The sequence below is a fragment of the Condylura cristata genome, unplaced genomic scaffold (genome assembly GCF_000260355.1).
Source record: "Condylura cristata isolate star-nosed mole 26May11 unplaced genomic scaffold, ConCri1.0 scaffold00006, whole genome shotgun sequence".
NCBI classification, from domain to species: Eukaryota; Metazoa; Chordata; class Mammalia; order Eulipotyphla; family Talpidae; genus Condylura; species Condylura cristata.
The window spans coordinates 34,662,514-34,682,795 of record NW_004567107.1 but is presented as its reverse complement, the minus strand read 5'-3'; the positions used below and the strand labels follow the sequence as shown (position 1 = coordinate 34,682,795).

At 37.9% G+C, this 20,282-nt stretch overlaps 1 protein-coding gene across 1 annotated transcript in view; it reads left to right on the top strand.

Moving 5' to 3' along the window:
• The window catches only part of RORB (RAR-related orphan receptor B), a 178,716-nt gene that overhangs the window by 127,185 nt on the left and 31,249 nt on the right, over window positions 1-20,282 (top strand). Inside the window, exons 2-4 of the mRNA XM_004677566.1 lie at window positions 4,017-4,102; window positions 8,989-9,130; window positions 13,643-14,044. Coding sequence (XP_004677623.1) covers window positions 4,017-4,102; window positions 8,989-9,130; window positions 13,643-14,044 — 630 coding nt within the window. The remainder of the gene's footprint in view (window positions 1-4,016; window positions 4,103-8,988; window positions 9,131-13,642; window positions 14,045-20,282) is intronic.

The following is a 20,282-nucleotide window of genomic DNA, read 5'->3' as shown; positions in this document are numbered from 1 at the left end:
ATTTTCAAATCCTCTAAGTTTGTCTCTCAAAGAATACCTTTGTTGGGAGGGGAGGTAGGTGGTAAGAACAAAGAGAAAAGGAAGCCTTTGGTGGTGGACTATGAGTGATCTGGTGGTTGCACTATGGCGATAATACCTAGTGAGAATGTATAATTACCTCGATTAAAAGCAAACTTATTAAGCCAGAAAGAGAAAGAAAAATACCGGATGGTTTCACTCATAGCAGGAGTATAATGGACCAGGCGAGAAAATAACAAAAATAATGAACAACCATATACCAGCGACATTCTGTGGGGGCGGAGTGGGGAATGGGATCAAAAAGGGGGGGGGAAGGGAGGGAAATGCACGGGTCTATGGTGGTGGCACAGGGGTGATTTGGTGATGGGAAACCCGTGGGGATTACAATCGAGATGGAAAAAAAAAATGTGCAAAATGATGTAAAAATAAACCTTGTAATAAAAAAAAAAGAAAGAAAAAAAAGCAAACTTATAAATAAATAAGGAGTTATTTTCAAGAAACAAAAAGGGCTATTATTGTCTTTCCACATGAGTCAAGCAAATGTAAGAAAGCTGAATCCTTCTTGAATTTTTGAGTATCACGTCTACTGTCATAGCTGGTGAGATCCAAGCCACCAAATCTTCTCAAGATTTTCAGTTTGAAACCCTGATGTATAGCATGTCAAAGGCCTTCCCTGGTGGCACAATGGGTTAACGTGCAGCACTATGAAGCTATCCACAGCTACTGCAGCACAAGTTCGATCCCCAGCCCTGGAGGTGGCCCACATGGCTTGGGAGACCTATCTAGCCTGCTGCTCCCCCCAAGTATATTTCAATCCACCTGTTCTGCCCCCTACTCTGTCTCTAGTAAATACTCTTATCCTCATACCCCAGTTCTTGTATGCATAAATAAATAAATCTTTAAAAAAATAGCATGTCGGGCCCTTCCTGGTGGCGCAACGGGTTAAAGCACAGCACTGAGAAGCTAAAGCCACTTCCACATGAGTTCAATTCCCACCTGCCCTGGAGGTGACCACATGGCACGGTAGACCTCTCCTGACCCGCCCGTTGCTCCCCTCAGCACTGTACTTCCTCGATCTGCCTGTTCTGCTCCCCACTCTGTCTCTGGTGAAGCCTCTCGCCGCCCCTGCACCTCTGGCCTGTACCCCAGTTCTGTATGCATAAATAAATAAATCTTTAAAAAAAATAGCATGTAAACAGACCTATATTCACTGCAAGACAATCAAACAGGAGAGTGTGAGTGGTGTAATAAGAAGAAATTTAGAAATGACAAATTTTGGAGCAATAATATAATTTTGTCTTAGTTCATGTCTGAAATACTTTGCCATGAAGATGGGCTTAATAAAATACATACTGTGAACTATAAAGTCGAGGTCATAAGCAGTTTACTTTCAATGAGAGAAAAGAAAAAGGGTACTTTAAATTATTTAAATTTAGTTTCACCTATAAAGGACTTCAGATGATCTATTCTGCCATGATAGGTAAAAATTATCAGAGGTTTTCCAAACTAATAACCACTTCAACACACAGTTTTACATATATATAAATATATGTGTGTGTGTTATAGATATATGTATATATAAATATGTGTGTGTATGTGTGTGTATATATATTATATATACACACATACTCTTTTAAGTGTCTTCTTTCTCTTTAAAAATACTGTTAAAATGTTTATGTTTCTTCAGGATTACATGTTGAGCTGGGATTATAAATATGTATAAATATGCAGATGTTCTATTGAATCATTCCTTATCCCATTTATATTTCCGAAGTTGTATAAGATAACCTTTGTAGCTTTCAAAAACATCTTCTCACACCCCAGGGGGCAAATTACCTCTATTTTCATTTCCTTTAGAGTTAGATCATTTTATAATTAAGAACTTATTGAAGCAGATTCTCCCCACGTGTAAGTTACTCCCTGGGGAGTAATTTATGCAAAGAGTGCCACTGACTTAATATCATATAAGCCGAACAACAGTGTGATAGGTACCTGGGATTTTTTTGTCAATTTGTAACTGTTGTAGAGAATCTACTGTTTTAGAGGTTACTGCTTAAAAAGAAAAAAAACATAACATAAATAAGTCGTAGTGTCATTCACTTAATTATTTTTAAATAAGATCCTAATAAACAGTAATAATGTAACATATTTCTTGCCCAAAAGCATAAGAAATACCAGTTAACAATGACTTTATGATGATGATGAACACTGACACTTTGTTGCTTTTTATTATTTACAAGACACTTATGCATGTGATATCTCATTTAATCCTCACAAATCTTTGTGTTGTGTTAGTTAAGCTTTTTAAGTGAGAAAACAAGATCAGAGGTTTTTTATCTTGGCCATGACTAACTGTAAGCATTAACAAATGAGGAGAAAAAATCCAGGTGATCAGAATAGAATGACATCAAGTCTCATATTTTTCCCGTATCACAAAATCTTAAAGAAAAATACTACTTCATATAATCTGAAGGCTAAAAGGACAGAAACAAATAGAAGTTCTTAGTACAATAAGTATTTTAGTTGGTTTTGTCTCATCTTGTGCTACTGAATTTACATAGGAATTCAAAAGTGTATTCATATTTTACATTTTAGGGAGGCAGAGAAAGGGTTACTGAGCTCAATAGCAGGAAAATTTCTGGTTGTCATCTCCCAAGTCAGCTCAAAGGTATCATTAACCACCTGGATCCTCAGTTTCTCTTATGAAAAATAGGAGCATAACTCTGAATTTTTGCTAATGACTTGAAGTTCCTATAAAATATTAATTTCAAAAAATGTAATGTGATAGCCTAAAACTAAGCATTATCTTTTTAAAAAATACAAATGAACCAGAAAAACAGAGCTATGTCTGCATTATTTATCTGTGTCTTCTAGGGTAAGAAACTATAGAAAACCATCCAAGTGGCAGATTGATGTATAGAGCATTTTGAAGCATATTTTGCATAATTATTTTAAATCGGGAGCTGAAATAGCAGATCTTCCTAATGTGTACAATTTTTAACAACTCTTAGAATATTATAAGAGACATAGGAATTACTACATTCTAAATAAAGCTTATCGTATGGATCCATCCATAACCTTGATGCTGATGGCTTGGAATCATCTTTCTAAGAGATTGTAGATAGAGATGCCTACAAGATATCACACCAAGTTGCGCGCGCGCACACACACACATACACACACAATGAAAAGGCAACACCCAACCTTACTCCACAGAGTACTTGCTTTACCAATACTCTCATTTTTTTCTCAAACCATTTCATTTCACTCTCAAGGCTAGGATGCTAGAAACCCCCTTTTTCAGCACTGTCCCCCTTTGTAGATTTTCTGTTATTTATCTACTCACTTTGGTCTTTGAACTGTCTTTTTTTTTTTTTTTTTTTTAGAAAGTGGTGGTACTTAAGTCCATTTTTTTTTTTTTTAAGATCTATTCATTTGCGCATACAGAACTGGGGTACAGGCCAGAGACTCAGGGATGGTGAAAGACTTCACCAGACAGAGCTGGCAGCAGAACAGGCAGATCGATGAAGTACACTGCTGAGGGGAGCAGCGGGCAGGTCAGGAGAGGTCTACCACGCCATGTGGTCTCCTCCGGGGCAGGCGGGAATAGATCTCATGTGGAAGTGGCCTCAGCTTCCCAGTGCAGTGCTTTAACCCGCTGCGCCAACAGGGAGGGCCTGAACTGTCTTTTTATACTCTTCTTCCACTCCATTCACCCTGCCACCAGTGTAAACCATCTCCCAACACCCAGATTAGAAAGTCTTTTATATTTTTATTGTGAGGAAAACAAAGCTAACAATGGCACATGGGTGCCCTTTCACCTAGAAGCAGCTTAGGGAGGCCATTTCAACCACTAGTGGGTGAACTCACCTGCCTAAGCCCCACCAGTGTCTTCAAACGATAAAGTCAGATCAGAGAGAAGCAGAGAGCGGGAGCTGCAAAGGATGAAAGGCAGAAGACAACTTTGTGAGCTCAAAATTTCTGTTTTCCCTTTTCAGCACAAATTGAAGTGATACCATGCAAAATTTGTGGCGATAAGTCTTCCGGGATCCACTACGGAGTCATCACATGTGAAGGCTGCAAGGTATGGGACTTCAACACAGCACGCTGGGCATGTTCCTCCTAGGGGCAGACACTTTTTTAAAGGAGGCCTGTGAATTCTAACTTGGGGGCTTCGTGGTTGACTTCTGTTCCTTTGTTTCTCTTTTTTTTTTTTTTTAACATATATTATCTAACTGGTCAACAGATGCTTTAAACTGGATGCTTTAAACTGGATTCTTATTTAAGAGTTGAATTATTCAAATTTAAAATGCTATAAAATATTGATTCTTGCTGTTTTAACAGGCTTGACTCTTGTGAATTCCAGGGCATTTATTACTGACTGAAAGAACTGAAGGTTAAAATAAAGATTATAGACTAATGGGCTTATGTTTCCTAAGTTAGATGAGAAAGGAGTTGGGCAACAGTTGCAGTATGCACATAGCCATTCTTTATTCTCACATTCTTGAAAAATAAAAATTAGAAGCATTGAGTGCTAGAAGTAAACCAGATTATCTACCCCAACCGCCTCATTTTTCAATGAGTTCCTGGGGGATAAACAAGATTATGTCACTTGACAATGTCACTGACAAAGTAAAGGAGAAAGCAAGGCCAGTACATGAGTTTTCTCATTGTTGTCCAGTGTTCCCCTCCAGGACAGAGTCAACCAATCTTTTGAAAAAAAATGAATGCCTATAGGCATAATGCTTTAAAAATACAAGGCTGGGTGAAGAGCAGTTAAGATAGGCCAAATCTGAAATAAGAAAAATTTCTTTTTTAAAAGAAAGCATGAGAGACTGAATGTCAAGGGAGAAAGACATCATTTCTATCATCTTAAAAGGGCAGCTTGTAACCAAAATAAACAAAATTAAAAGGAGTAGAGGTGATGTTATAGATAAGCACAAAGAGGAGGAACAGAAAAGAGAGTCCAAGCACTCAGAGTGGCTAGCAAAGGAGCCTTTATTGGCGCGCTCCAGGAAGAGGTTCACAGACTCCAGAAGTCTCACTGGGCCAGAGTCTGGGGGGTTCTTTAGGGCTTCCTGGGATTTGGTCAGGTATGTGGGAGATAGGGGCTGGGTGCCTCTGGGCAGAATGTGGGAGAAAGCTGCTGGTTGTTTTCAGCTATGGGACGATAAGGCAAGGACAAGTTTCAAGACTCCCTTCCCAGCCTTCTTAGGTTTCCAGGAACCTAAAGGTCACCTCTTGGGTGACCTTTCAAAAATGCAGGTACAGTTTGGGAGGGAAAAGTGATAGGCTGGCAAAGTAATTGAAAATAATTATAATTTTTATCAAAGTGAATCATTAAGGAAGGTAACCAAAAGATGATGGAACACAATCCTAACTTTTAAGTCTTCAGAGGCTTCCAAATACAAATTCCAAATATAAATGACACGAAAGATATTGGGATTTTAAGTGGTGCTGTGTGAAAAGTTGAACAATGTTTCAACAATAGACTCAAAAAAGAAAGAAAGAAAGAAAGATTCCTGGAATTGAAACTGGAGGGAAGAAAAGAAAAAGAAATTAGAATAAAATGAGAGAGGGATGCAGGGGGGGAAGAATAGCTTTAAAAGGTAACCCATCAGTGACGTGCTTTAAAGGTGGGTAAGAAACAATCCCTGTTTGGCTATCACAAGTTGCTTGTTTTGTGTTCTGTTTCTCTGCTGAAGTAAGAACTGTCTTATTGTATACCTATATGTGATTTTTTCCAAGTCATCAGAAGACGCAATAAGGCAAAATTATAAATCAGCAAATGTTTACACTCCTCGAATAAGTTATTACTTCCTCAAAGAGATAAACAAACAGGTTTCTTCATAAACACTAACAATTTTGGAATCAAAATTGCCACACTGTTGGTTTAGTGTGTGATTTTAAGGTTTCTGGTCTAGTCTATATCATGTTAACAAAAAACATGTTTTTAGATCAATGTCAAAGTGAAGATGTTTTGTGTTTCACTGTATAAATTATATTTAGGAAATGTCTGATTTCAAAATACAAGAATTTGTTCACTTTAACAAGCAAAACACTTTAAACAGTAACTTCCAAAAGATTCAACTACAGAAGAGATATATTCCCACAGGTCAATAATCAGAAATAAATGTTTAGGCTCCCACGATCTTTTCTTCTTTAAAGCGAAGCTAAAGTCAAAAAAATTATGTAATTATTCTGAATCCTCCTTTGAAGTTTTAGTTAAAATTATTTTGTACACTACTCTATTTCTTTTACTTCGTGGAAAACCCACATTTGTAAATATACTACATCTTTCTCCAAATAGAAAACTCAAGAAATTCTATTCTGCATAAGATGCCAATATCAGCTCACTTAGTACCAACCTCTGAATTTTCATACTACTGTTTCTGAATCAACATAAACAATCCATTTTAAATGACATCAGTTCGGCTGTGCACTTACTGAAATTCCTATTCACTCAATAAAATTTGAAACGGAATCTCTTTTCCATGCCAAAAAAACTCATTTGCAATAATGAACAACAACAGATAAGCAAAAAATGCCTCACAATTAATGTCAAATTGGCCTTAAATTAAGATCAAGGCTATGACTTCAGGAAAGTCTTTATCAACTTTTTTGCCAAATGGCATTGGCAAATACAAACATTCTTTCTTCAAATGTAAATTCTACATGACCTCTAATCCAGATGGAAGTGTTGAGGTCATGCCTTTCTGACAGTTTTCATGGTATATGAAGTACATCATTTCGATCCCTGAGGACTTGGATGGGATCTCTATTTTTAGGAACTCCATAAATTCATTCAAACTGAACAATCCGATATTTCATTCTGCCAACCTTGTCCACTAAATAAATAATGCACATGAATATGTGAGGACAAAAATAGTTCTTGTTGGATACCTTGGGCTTACAACCACAAATCCCCCTGACCCTGTCTCTCTGAGAAGATGTTTGGTCATGCATACATTCCCCAGGTCCTTCAAGGTTAGGTTCTCATTACAGAGCCCTTAATACTCATATTGAAAGTAAGAGACAAAAGGGAAGCCAATCATCTCAATCCTGTCTTTGTATTAACTTTCAGTATTTATTTTTTACATCGATGTTTATTTTTACCATATCCTGTTAAAATGCTATTTACCTTTATGATCAAGTCTTTTGATAACCTCTTCAATTTTGTGAGCAAGGAGATTGCCTATTTTTTCACCCAGGTATTAGCTCTCCTCTTTGCTCTTGCTGATTAGCAAAGAATCTCAGAAGATTCAGAAGATACTTGATAGAAGTCAAGTGACCAATTCCAGGTCTCACAGCAAGATAGACATTGGACTTGCCATCTCAGAAATTTTCCAAGCTTTTTTCTTTCAAAAGATGGTAGCTTTTCCCAAAATTTCTCTTGGTAAATTTATTATGGACCATCACTTTGCCCATGGTGTTACAGGACAGGGAGAGAGGGGCATCACTGAACCCCAACCCTGCCTGCTCTAAGTGGATTCTGCCATCCACCACATCAAAACAAAACATATAAAACTTTAATGAAAAGAGACTTCAATACAGTGAATATACAATACGGAACACAAAGAATATAATTTCTAAATCAATCACCTGAGGTACCTATCCCCTCGTGGGCAAAAGTCCACCCAAAAGGGATTGGCCCAAAGCAAGGCCTGAAAGCCTGCCACTAGACTAAAGCACCTTCTGGCCGGGACTCATGGAAAAGGGTCAGAAATGGCCAGACAAATCTGAGAGCAAAAGAGCAACATCAAAATCAATATAAACACTGCCATAGTCACCTCCCTCCAGGTATCTCACCCACATCTGCCTTCACCAGTCCAAGGTCAAGAAACAAGCATGGTTTCTTCCTCACATGCTTGCTGCTCCATGTGGCTCCCTCAGGTCTCCTTCTGGCTCTCCATCCTGCTGCCTTCTTCCCTCCGTAGATTCCTTCTCTTCTCTCTTTTTCTCTCCTCAGCTCCACCCTGCTTCTGGGTGGGGCAGGGAACCTGCAAGTTCCCCTTTTCCTAGGGACCACTCTGTTACAATGGCACTTTATACTTAAGCTGTACCATAATGCAAAAACAAAGAGCAGAGAAACTGACTAAATAGGTGAATGAATGGGTGAGCGATATTTTTATATCTCTGGAGAAAATGTTTATTTCCTTGGCAGGATTTTCTGTAAGTTAACTAAAGCAGTATCCCAGTGATTAAAATAATAATCATAAACTCAGCTGTGTTTATTTGGAAGGGTAACAATGTGTGATCATGGCAGCTCATTTTGCAACAGAAGGTGCCCAACTTACTTGCATAATGACCTTCTCTATTATGATAGTCTGAGGCTAAGCATTAGTTACAGTTTTTACTTATTGCTTACTTTATGCTTCACAGTTTACATTTCATATTTCCTTTATTCAAAGATACAGTTAGTTATAAGTTACATCATTGGTTTTTAGAAAACAAAATCTTTTAGATACATTCTGGCTAAATTCATTTATGCTCAAATGTGGGAAGGTGCATCAAAGAGACAAGCTAGTAGGACTGGCGGAACCCGCACTTAGCAGTACTGCTATTGCTACCAATACCTCAAGCCCTTCACCCCCTCAGCACCCAAATAAGCTTATGTTAGTATCCCCACTGGGTTTATCATATTTGGCTGAGGCGTGAAGTGCCTATGCCAATCCTTCCCTCTGCTCTTTGAGGACGGGAACTTTGCTCTGGTTTATTTTATCAAGAGTGGCACAGCTCACAAGTGTCTTTTGTCAACATTGAATGAATGAATGATTCATTCATAACCTTCAGATAGTGCATATTCCCCCCCCCACCAAAAATCTGTAAACTATTTAAGAAGAAGTCACCATAGAATTTCCAAACATGACCTCAGTCAAGTTCACAGTAGAAAATGTAGCAATTGTTCATGTGATGGTCTGTTTCCCTTCTCTTAAATCTGTCTACCTTCCATTCTCTTTTTCCCTCCAGGGGTTCTTTAGAAGGAGCCAGCAGAACAATGCCTCTTACTCCTGCCCTAGGCAGAGAAACTGTTTAATTGACAGAACCAACAGGAACCGTTGCCAACATTGCCGGCTGCAGAAGTGTCTTGCCCTAGGAATGTCGAGAGATGGTAAGGCATTGCCTTCCTATTTCTTACTTTACACATAGCTTTCAAATGGATGCCTTGCTGGAGCCTTTTTAAGTCATTGGAAGATTTCTAGACAAGGGAATTAGGGATGAAAGAGATGAGGAACAGCATACTGTTTGTGCAATATGAGAAAAAGGAGGGAGGGTGTTATGGAAGGAGGAAAAAGGAGAGAAGGAAGGAAATACTTCTAGTTTTAAAGAAACAGATAATTGGTATGCACTGTCTCTTGGTATAAAGGGATTTTATGAGTTATTAAATTAAACTTACTTGGATACATAGATAAGTGTTTTTGTGTATAAAAAGGTGAAGGTATGCCTGTGCTCTGCGTGTGCGTGTGTGTGTGTGTTTGAATGGATAATATATATACATATGTGTGTGTGTGTGCGTGTATTCTCACTGAACATTCTCTATTATCCTGTTTTATTTCCCTTAAGTGAACCCGTAACAAATGTTCAGAGCAGGAATCTTCAGTATCAGTTATTTCCAAGTGTGACTATAGATAAACAAGTTTAAAAAAACAGCAAAGTATTTGGCATCATTAGGAAAATATGGGATCCCAAAGAAAATATGATAGCCACTTTGCTATAATTAAGGCTAAGTTCTCCTAAATGCCATCTGTGCCTTTGTGGGGGAAAAAAATGGAATCTACCTTTACAAAGACAGGTTTCATATATTGGCTAATTCTTACACAGAACTTTATTGTCCAATGTGGCATCTGCTTTTCATTACTTAAATTTAAATTAATTAGAATTTTTTAATGTAAAATTCATTTCTTCAGAAACACTACATTTTCCATACCTAAGAGCCATATATAACTGTGACTGCCATGCTGACAGCATGGAGAACATCCCATCATCACAGTCAGTTCTACTGAGAAGTGAGGGAGGGGAATGAGAGAATATTTTTTAAGTAATGAACTGTGTTGGGTAGGTTGGATCAGATTTTTTCTACAAAACTTAGAGAACTATAAAAAATGGCACATCCTTGATATTTAAGTGTTAAAATAAGACTAGTTTCCTTGGTAAGAAGCAAGATGTAAAAATAGAGGACTTTACAACCAAAGAAAGTAAGATAAAATAATTTCCAAAGTGACTCTGGAAAGTCATAGATAATATTTCTACAACTGGGTTCTTTTGAAACCAAAAACACATGTCAAGTTGTCATGTGGTAAGTAGAAACCTTTGAAGAAACAATGACTGTTTTATAGTTACTCCAAAAAATTCCATTCCATGTGAAATCCTACAACCCAAATAAATAAATAAATAAATAAAAGATTTCCAGTACTTTTGTGTGGAATCAAAATGAGGGTTAAGAGCATGAGCAAATACCATCATCACTGAATATTTATAAAGCACTTGCAATGTATACGGAATTTGCTAGTATCTTCGAGAGCTAGCAGTTTAACAAGAGGCTGCCTCTATACTCAAGTGAACCTCATTAGCAGAATAATTCAAGTTTAAGAGGGGCAAACACTTAAAATATGTGCCATTCTGATTAATAGATGGTGACTAGAAGAATGCCAATACTTGAAAATATAATAGTAATATAGCCTTCATTACAATAGATTCTATAAACATACTACAAACAGGGGCAAAGAATTCTGTTTCAGGTTTGTTTTTGCCATATATTGTAATTTTTCCCCAAATATGTCATCATTTTTACCATAGGAAAAGGCATAAACTGGCTGATCAGTGATTCTAAAATGAATGAAAATTTCATTCTAAAATTGTGCATAGTAATTATAAGCAAAGCCCTTGATTTGGGATGATGTCTGGTGGTTCCAAAATGTATTGGAACTTTAAGTTGTTGATTTGAAAATATTTTAGTTGCTCACTGACCTGAGAAATCAATTTCTTGGAAAAAGCATATCTATTCACCATTGAGGATTCAGATGTTTACCAAAGCATTTAGTAGCACACTTATTAGCACATTGCTTGAGATTATAAGCTTTGACTATGAGATTGGTGGTTCACAGTAGAATTTTGAACCTAAAGTTGTTGTATGTAAGATTTTGACTAGGCTCTTTCATTCTTCTGCCATCAGCTGTTGGTCATTCAGTTCCTCTGCTGATTATAGATGGTCTTGTCAGTCATGACTGAGTAGCATGGTTCTGCTTTGCTTTCTATTCCTCCAGAAAGCTACTTTGGGTTTTTTCATGATGAGATGTTCAAGTATACAAGCACTTGTGAAGTCTCTGTTTGTGTAACATATGTCAATATCCCACTAGCAAGGCACAAGACTCTGGATTAGGAATTGGGTGGAACACTTACAAGAATGAAAGGATATTGCAAATTTACATGGGAAAGAGCATGGAACATGTAAGAGCAATCAGGGCCATGAGTGGGACCAACCCACAGAGTGTATATTCACCTAAATAGAGAGCACAGAAAGGTCTAAAGCAAGAACTACATGAAAATCATTTCAAATACATATTATTTCTGTCTGAAATAATTCTGAACAATTTCTCCTAATTGTTTTTTTTTCTCCCTATGGATTTTTAAACAAACAAATACAAAACTATTCTATTCAAGTAAGTCAGAAAATATACTCTAGTCACAACAAAATTCTTAAGCTATAGCAATAGATACAGATTTTGTACTCACCACCATAGCTAGCTCGTTAGCAAAGAGCTGCTTTGAAGCTACATGAACACAAAGGACACAGAGTCAGCAAATAAAGAAGAAATGTCACATTATTTTCTTGGGGATAATAAGTATTTTCTTGAATCAAAATTGTCCGTGGGTAATTTTTTTATCCAAAAAAAAAAGAAAAATCCCTACAGGATTATACATAACAAATTATTTGGGAAAATACAAATGTACCAAGAAAACTTGCCCTAAAAGTTACTATAGAACTCTGTCCATGGGTGAATTGAAATACCACTGCAATTAGTAAAGCAGTAAATTTGTCTCTGAGAAACAGAATCTAATAAGAACAGTGTCTCTATAAACAAAGCTAAACACAATGATCTAAATGACTCAAGTCCCTATAAAAATGACAATTGAGGTGGAAAGGGGAGTTTTGTCTGAATTAACCAGATTAACTGTCTTCATTCAGAAAAATTACTGGGTAATTACCACTTTGTGTTCCTACTTAGGCAGCATCAGAAAGCCCTAACATAAGTTTTAAGAAGGATCAAGAAGAAATAAGAAGAGTTCAGGCTTCTCCAAGCCCATCCTCACATCCACAATCCAGAAGGCAGGAAGGAGGAATACAGCTTTCCCCAACACCAGGAAGTGTTGGCAGGACTTCCACATACTCCCTGTTTCCCAGAACTGAAATAACTGTCAGTAAGGGAAACTGGAAACAGTGGTCTCTATTCTGAACGGCTGAAGCTTAGACAAAGATTGGCTGTACTCTAACCAATAGGAAAATATTGGAGGGATATTGGGAGATGAAATTTCAACTCTTTTTACCTGAGAAACCTCTCAGTAAGCTCATTATGCTAGAGTTCCTTAGCATGTCACCATTTGCTATTCTCACCAACCTTATTACTTAGTCTGGTAACTGCACCTAATTCTACCCTCCACTTTCTTCTCTACATTTTCTGAGCTCCCAACACCAACAGGTAATGGAAATACTGTCACAAAAGAAAACAGAAACTCTGAGGGAACCTCCATGTTTGCCATAGCGCCATCCATTAAAGAGAGCTGAACAACCTAGTGCTTGATGATTCAGACAAGATGGCCACATCAATCAGGATGTTCTCAGCCTAATAGAGAAGTTGACATCTTGTGAGGAAAACTATCAATATCCATACAGCTCAGGAGGTTAAGTTCTATAAGAAACAATATATTCAGATCAAAGCATCTTCATATTACTCTATGGAAACTCACAGAGCCTCTTCCCCCTTTTCCCTCAGAACAGCTGCAGGTTTTGTTAGCAGAGACAGGGAGTATGCAACTTGGTATAATAAAAGAAAGGAGGGGCAGTTACTATTGTTTCATTGGTGGGCACTGGATGAACAAAATTGCTATTTTCCAAAGATGCTCACTTTTAATCCCAAAAGTAAACTAAAGGTAAATGATTTGGCTCACTTAAAATTGTATTTATAACCCGCCCCCACATCCTTGGGCTTACCCAACTTGCTATTTAGAAAACAGTGACATAAGTACCTACCCAATCATCCTTGGAGTGTAAGGAGGTCATAAAGAATTTCGGTTGACATGTTAATAGCACTTTTTGGTTTTTTGTGGGTTTTGTTTTTTCACAAGGAAATATCCCTTTTAACTTCATGGCATCAAAAATCACCTACATACTTACATTTCTTCCTAATTTAGATTGAGTCCTCAATTTGCACATAAACCAGTACAGACACCCCTGAATATAACCTTTCCTCAAACGTGAAATGTACACGAATGGATTCTTGGACTATGGTGCTAGGAGTCTGTCCACTTGAAGTTGAAGGTACAACCACCATGACCCTTTGGACATCAGCCATTTTACAAGAATGATAACCACAAGTGCTGTTTTCTGCTTTTCTTTCCAACCCAGCTGTGAAGTTTGGGAGGATGTCCAAGAAACAAAGGGACAGTCTATACGCCGAGGTGCAGAAGCACCAGCAGCGGCTGCAGGAGCAGAGGCAGCAGCAGAACGGAGAAGCAGAAGCCCTTGCGAGGGTGTACAGCAGCAGCATCAGTAACGGCCTCAGCAGCCTGAACAGCGAGGCCAGTGGCACTTACGCCAATGGACATGTCATTGACCTGCCCAAGTCTGAGGGTTATTACAATGTGGATTCCAGCCAGCCGTCCCCTGATCAGTCAGGACTTGACATGACTGGAATCAAACAGATAAAGCAAGAACCTATCTATGACCTCACATCCGTCCCCAACTTGTTTACCTATAGTTCTTTCAACAATGGGCAGTTAGCACCAGGGATAACAATGACTGAAATCGGTAAGTAGAAATCGATTCCCAGCTCATTTTTGGAAATTCTGATTTGAGATTGTGTTGGTCCTGTTCAGTATGGTCCTTTGCTTAGGTGTAAGTTGAATTGCATTCATGGCTTCTAGTGAGAAAACAAGTTTATTTTTAAATATATTGAATTGTTGTCATTGTTTCCTGCCCCATAACAGTTTATTTCAAGCAAAGAAAGAACGAAAAATTTGAAAATAGAAAGATGCTATCTGTAAAGAACAGATGCTATCTGTGATATTTAGGTTCATCTCTGAAGGAAAAATGTTATTGGAATAAACAGGAAAATTCGAGCAGGCATTCAAAATGGTGTTATTTAAAGTGACATCGATAGGGATAGAGAAGCAGTAGGTAACTACTGAATGAACAGGGTTCCAACTCTTCCTCAAAGATAACTGAGGAGAAGCTCTGTGTAAATGGCATCTCAGTTTCCTTCTTTGTTAAAATAGAAAGGTAAGTCCGAATTCAAGAATTCTACATGGTAGTAGAATCTTAATGATTGGCAATAGAGTGTAGACTGGAATGTTATAGACCCTAACAGCAAGTTCTGGCCCTCCCCCTGTTGCAGGGGTCTTTAAGAGTGTGTAACCTAGGCTATGGTCTCCTTTGACCCGTCATGACTTTGTTTTACCCTGTTAAGTTGAGCAGTCTGAAATGTTTAACTAGATAATCACCTTAACTGGAGGGGGGAAACCGTGTTGATGTATGCAAACTTCAGTGCTTCCTTATATCCCTCCTACTTAGATGGCTGAGAAGACTGCTTAACAGCTGATTTCCTAGATTCAAATCCTGGCTGTGTCTTATTATTTGAACTGGAACAAGTGTCTCTTCCCAGTTCACTTATCTTTAAAAAGAAAAAAATTATTAGTTCCTAACACTTGACTGTTGCAAGAATTAAATGAATTAATACTGGTAAAACAGAGCAATATTTGGAACTCAGCAAGTCTTAGAAATTCTTAGCTGTTATTATTTGTATACCATGTGCTTAGTCACCTTCTCTGTCTAAACTCTGAGTAGGAGCCAAAGCCTACGAATGTTTTAAAAAAAAAAGTTGATGTGAACATATAATTAAATACATGCCATATGTATCTTGGCTACTTCTACCATCTGGTTGAGGAAGAAGGGATGTTACACAGTTCTAAAACCTGAAATGTTATTTCCTCTCTTTAGCAATTCAGCATGTGGCAGTGAGTAAAGATGTTGTTGACAAAGCAGCACCTGTAATGACATTCACAACTGACAAAGAAAAGTAAACATGCTGTAACAGAAATATCCATCATTACTTCTGTTCTCTTAACCTTGATTTCTGACTGTGTCACAGGTTCTTCACACACATTTAATACTGGCAAGCACATTTTAAAAGTAACAATAGTATTCCCATTTTACAGATGTGAAACAGAGGCTTCAAGCCATTTCATAACTTTCTCAGCACCATTAGTTACTAAATGAGAGAGCTGGCTCCATCCAGGCATTCAGACTCCACAGTCCTTTTGTGTATCTGTTACCCATCACCTGCTATGCATTTAATATTCACAAAGTGTATTGTCAATCAACAGGAATAGTTTTTTTTTTTTAAGTAGAGTCACTAAATCTTTCCAAAAGGACATGTCAAAAGGAAAGAAAAAAATGGCGACCAATGTTTGCTTTTGTTCAACTTAGCATCTAAGTGCCTGTGGCTGCTATTAATTTAAAACACATGTTTAAAATCTAATAAAACAAATACTCAAAACCGTTGAGCAATCTTGTACCCCATGCCCAAAAAGGAAAATCTGGTATGAATTCAGAAATCAGTTTCTTTGTGATTCATAAACAAAAGGAAATATTATGGAAAAGAACTATAGCCAGGACTCAAGTCTGGGGAACCCTCAGCTAGTTATTTTTTCTCTCTGGTCTTCAATCTGTTCATCTCTGAACTGAAGTGCTTGGACCAGTTAATCTCAAAATGCATCCAGATTTTCACAATAGACATTGCTACTTAAAATGAACGAGCATTATTTTTTTTCTCAGTTATTTCAAGATACTATTAGTTATTAGAGAGCTTTAGATCTGTTCTAAATTTTGGAGGCTTCTTCCATCAGACTTAGAAAGTTAATATTAGATTATCCTGCAAGTGCTGTCAAATTCAGCAGACTCCTAAACCTTAACATGGACCTGGTTCACATTTCATTAAAACAGCAATGCCATCTAGTGGACACACATTCCTTGTGTGAGTGTCGATGGAGGTGGTTACAATGAGCCACAATGTGATACACATGTTGCTTCCTGCACTACCCAAAACACTGACACCGACATTCATACACTAAAACACTAAGTCCAGGAGAGTAACATTGGACAGGAAGACATGATATTTAAGAACTTTGGTTCTGGAGTTGGACTATTTCAGCTCAAAACCTGATTGTACCTTACCCCCTAGATAATTTACCTCACCTCTGTCTCAGCTGAACACCTAGGACAGTAGCGCCTACTGACGTGTGGATTAAATGAGTGAATATTCATAAATTCTTAGAACAGTATTTGGCATGCAGTGCCTCATCATTAATAGTAGTATAATTACCTGCTTCATACCAAGTGTCTCCTATTTATATCTCATACCTATCCTGTTATGCCTGCCAGATAACTATTTGTGTAACCATTTACAGGTACAGAAAACCAAACAATTATCAGAACGCAGGTCTAAGCAACTTCCAAATCCATTCTTTTAACCATTTAACCTGTTCCCTTCCATCAAACAAAGGGAGCCCCTTACAAGCTGGTTGGCATTCTCAAAGCAAAACATGCTGGGTATTGGCTGCCTACCTGTAATCCTCCTGGGAGCTACAGGCGAGCTTATGGAGTGTGCTTGCTGACATTTTGACTTGATTTGATTAACGAGCATTTATACTAATCTGGCTCATGGCAAACTGTCACAGAAAAGAACCCCATGCAGACAAAATAAAAAATCTGACTTTACAACTTCTGACTGGGTGAGTTTGAGGGTACTCCACACTAAAGAATTTTTTAGCATTACTCTTAGTTACTAAAAGTCCTGATCTGCTTCCTCTGGGTTCTGAGAGAACCATTAAATATATATAACCAGGTCAACTGTTCTGAGATTCCATCATCTTAAAAGCAGATGTTGCTTTAAAAATCAGTTTTTGTATTAGTCCATGTAGAATATAGTTTTATAGTTTTGAAACTTTTAATTAAAGCACATGTTGAAGAGCCATATGACAACTATATTAGTGATAGCATGCAGGTCTCAGGAAACTGGTATAGGAATGCAGAAAACTTGTTGTACCAGAATCAGGAATATTCACTCTAGAAACAAACTTGTCTTTCTAAAACTTCACCAAAGGAGTCACACACTTCCTAGACTGGGACCCCAGTTATAATATTTGGTGTGTGGAGAGAAATGTAGAAAAAATTCCTTCATGTGGTAGCCAATTTAAGCCTCACGCCAGTGCCATCAGGTGCAGAGTGAAACATCATCCCATCGTGCAGATGAACAAGTCAGAAACAGGAAGACGTCTTCCTAGACCACAGAGTTCATTGAGTGGCTACGCATAAATTCTCATGGACATCATTCTGCTACTCTAGACCCCAAGGCATTCATTCAAAAGCATATTTTTTACATGTGCCAGGCACTCAAGACAAATACGCTATGGTTCTTGCTCTTACCATCTAGAGTCCAGACATGAAAACAAATTAGTGCATTTCAGTCTATAATAGATATTAAATCCTGGGCATAAAGTTATCACAACTGTCCAGAGAGGAGGGAGGTATGTGGTAGGGCTTACTCTGGGATACATATCTTATCAGGAATGTCATCTTTCTCTAGTTTTGGGAATGGAAAACGAAATGTGGGTAAACAGAGAGAAAAGTAGGGAGCCTTTCAGGAATTCTGTCACTGGGTTTCTCAAGCCCTTCCTTAAAGGGAAAAGGGGGGCATGAAATTAGAGAAGAACAAAAACAAGCTACAAATGAATACTTACACAGTATTAAACTAGGCTTAGCTAGACTTACATTTCAAGCTGGCCTGGTGGATGCCTTATATCTTGGAATAAAATTTTTCAGTGGTTAGTGCCAGGGAAGGGAAACTGATAAACAAGCAAAGAAGGAAAATGGAAGTTCTATCTTCATTCCTTCACCGTAGCCCGTAGGTACTGGGAGATTCTACATGGCTAGTATTCTCCATAAAAGTTCATTTAAGCACCAAGATTGTTGACAGTGTAGCTGTGAGATACCAGACAATAAAACATTCCAGTCAAACAACATGCTTTTGAAAAAAGGAGATAGGGAATCATCAAATGTAAGTGATACTAAGGGAATAAATTGCCTTTTACAGGGATCACCTGAGTTTGCTGTTCTATTAAGTCTATTAAGTAAACAATGTCATGTTAATTTATAATTTTAAGTATAGATTTATTTTCATGTTCCTTTTGTATTATATTTATGGATCCCGGATTTTAGCCAAAAATAGCAATAACTTTTTAATTCACCTATTACAAAACTGAATATTAATAATTAGAGGAGGTTATAAGAAGTGATTGACCCAAAATAATCTAGTTCTTGCACTGTGCCCCTTTGTTCCACCAATGCAAGATAGAAACATAGAAATTCTTAATGCTGTATTATTTCGGAAAATTTTATAAGAGTTGGTGGAGTTTCAGTTGTTACTTATTGAGAACCCTGAGCAGGCTGTGGACTTAGTAATGACAAATGCTTCTACAGATAAATATTTTGCAGATGCTTCAGTCTGTCTAGGCATGTGACTACATGCATATTTAGGTAAATATGCATTTATCTGTCTATACGTAGTCAACTACTTATTCAGAAAAGGTCCTGCAAGTAAGATTTAACTCTGTTATGTTTCTCCTTTATCCTCTGAGAGCACCAGTATTAAGCACAGATTGGTGGTCAATTTAGGAATAACTGCTAACAAGTTCTTTAACAGTATAAGTAAACTATTAACTAGTGAGAAAAAGTCATTTAAGCTGTATGGAGAAAAGAAAATGTTGTGTTTTTAGCTCTTCCTTTCCTGACTTGAGGGACAATATCTTGTGAACTTCTGTTGTCATCGAACCCACTCTCACCATAGCCATAGGGAATGTACACTGAAATGAGGACTCCTGCCTGCACACACCAGCCACGTCATGAATTTGCTCAAAAATTAGTTCAGTCTTTTCAATTCAAAAAATAAGGTGGCTAGAATAACTGACTTTGGAGGATGATGGCATTCTCCCCCAGGAGCTTTGGCTGTATGCACAGTTGCACCTTTGTTGCAAGCACTTCCAAAGGAGAAGCCTAATGTAGTACAAAGGAGGAGACTTACAGACAACTGAGAAAACATGAGAGATGCTGATGCACTTGACTATGACAGCAGTCAACCACACCGCGCTCCCAAAGAGCAGAAACAGCAGCACATGTAGGACTTCCCACCAGTGGAATGACCCCCTTGTTTAGTAGTGAGTAGTCACACTAACAACAGCCCCTTCTCTCCATCCACCCTTCTGGGGGGGTGGGAAAGGGAATGAATGTCAAGATAATGTCAGGGATAATTCAAGAGGAAGTTTGGTGGCCAAACCCAAACCACCTCAAGTTCATAAGCATCCAAAGTAGGGTTAGCAGCTGTACAGAGAACACCTCGGGGCAACTCCCCCTGCCCTAACTGGGCCATTCCAACCTGAGCACTTCCGAGCCCCCTGAGATAAAAGGAGGATGATACAAAATAAAGGTATATCCTTGACATAATTCCAGGTCTACCCAAGTCACCTTTGATCAATGAAAGGAATTCATTTGACTTCTGAAATTTTAATGCCATCTTATTCCTTGTGACTCAACAGAATATTGCTGCTGGTTCCAGATGCCTGATTTCTGTCTCAAAAGTGAATTCCTTGAGTGTGAGGAGATCTGGCTAATCAACCTGATAGGTCACATTCCTGGGACCTCCACAATGGTCACGACTAGAGTATTAAACAGTCTGACCAGTCTATGGCCATCAATTAGTCTAAAACATCCTGAGACTAACAAGACTTTAGTTTTCCCAAGGATCATTCAGATCTATGTCTATCTAGATAACCTTTAATAACCTCACAAAATGGTCTAAAATCACCAAGGAAAATGTAGTAGCTACTCTGTGTCATGCACAGTGAAATGATTCCCACAACTACAGTATATTAACACAGAAAAGCACTTTGTGCCCTGCAATACTCTAAACAAATATAAAGAGCAATATACCCAA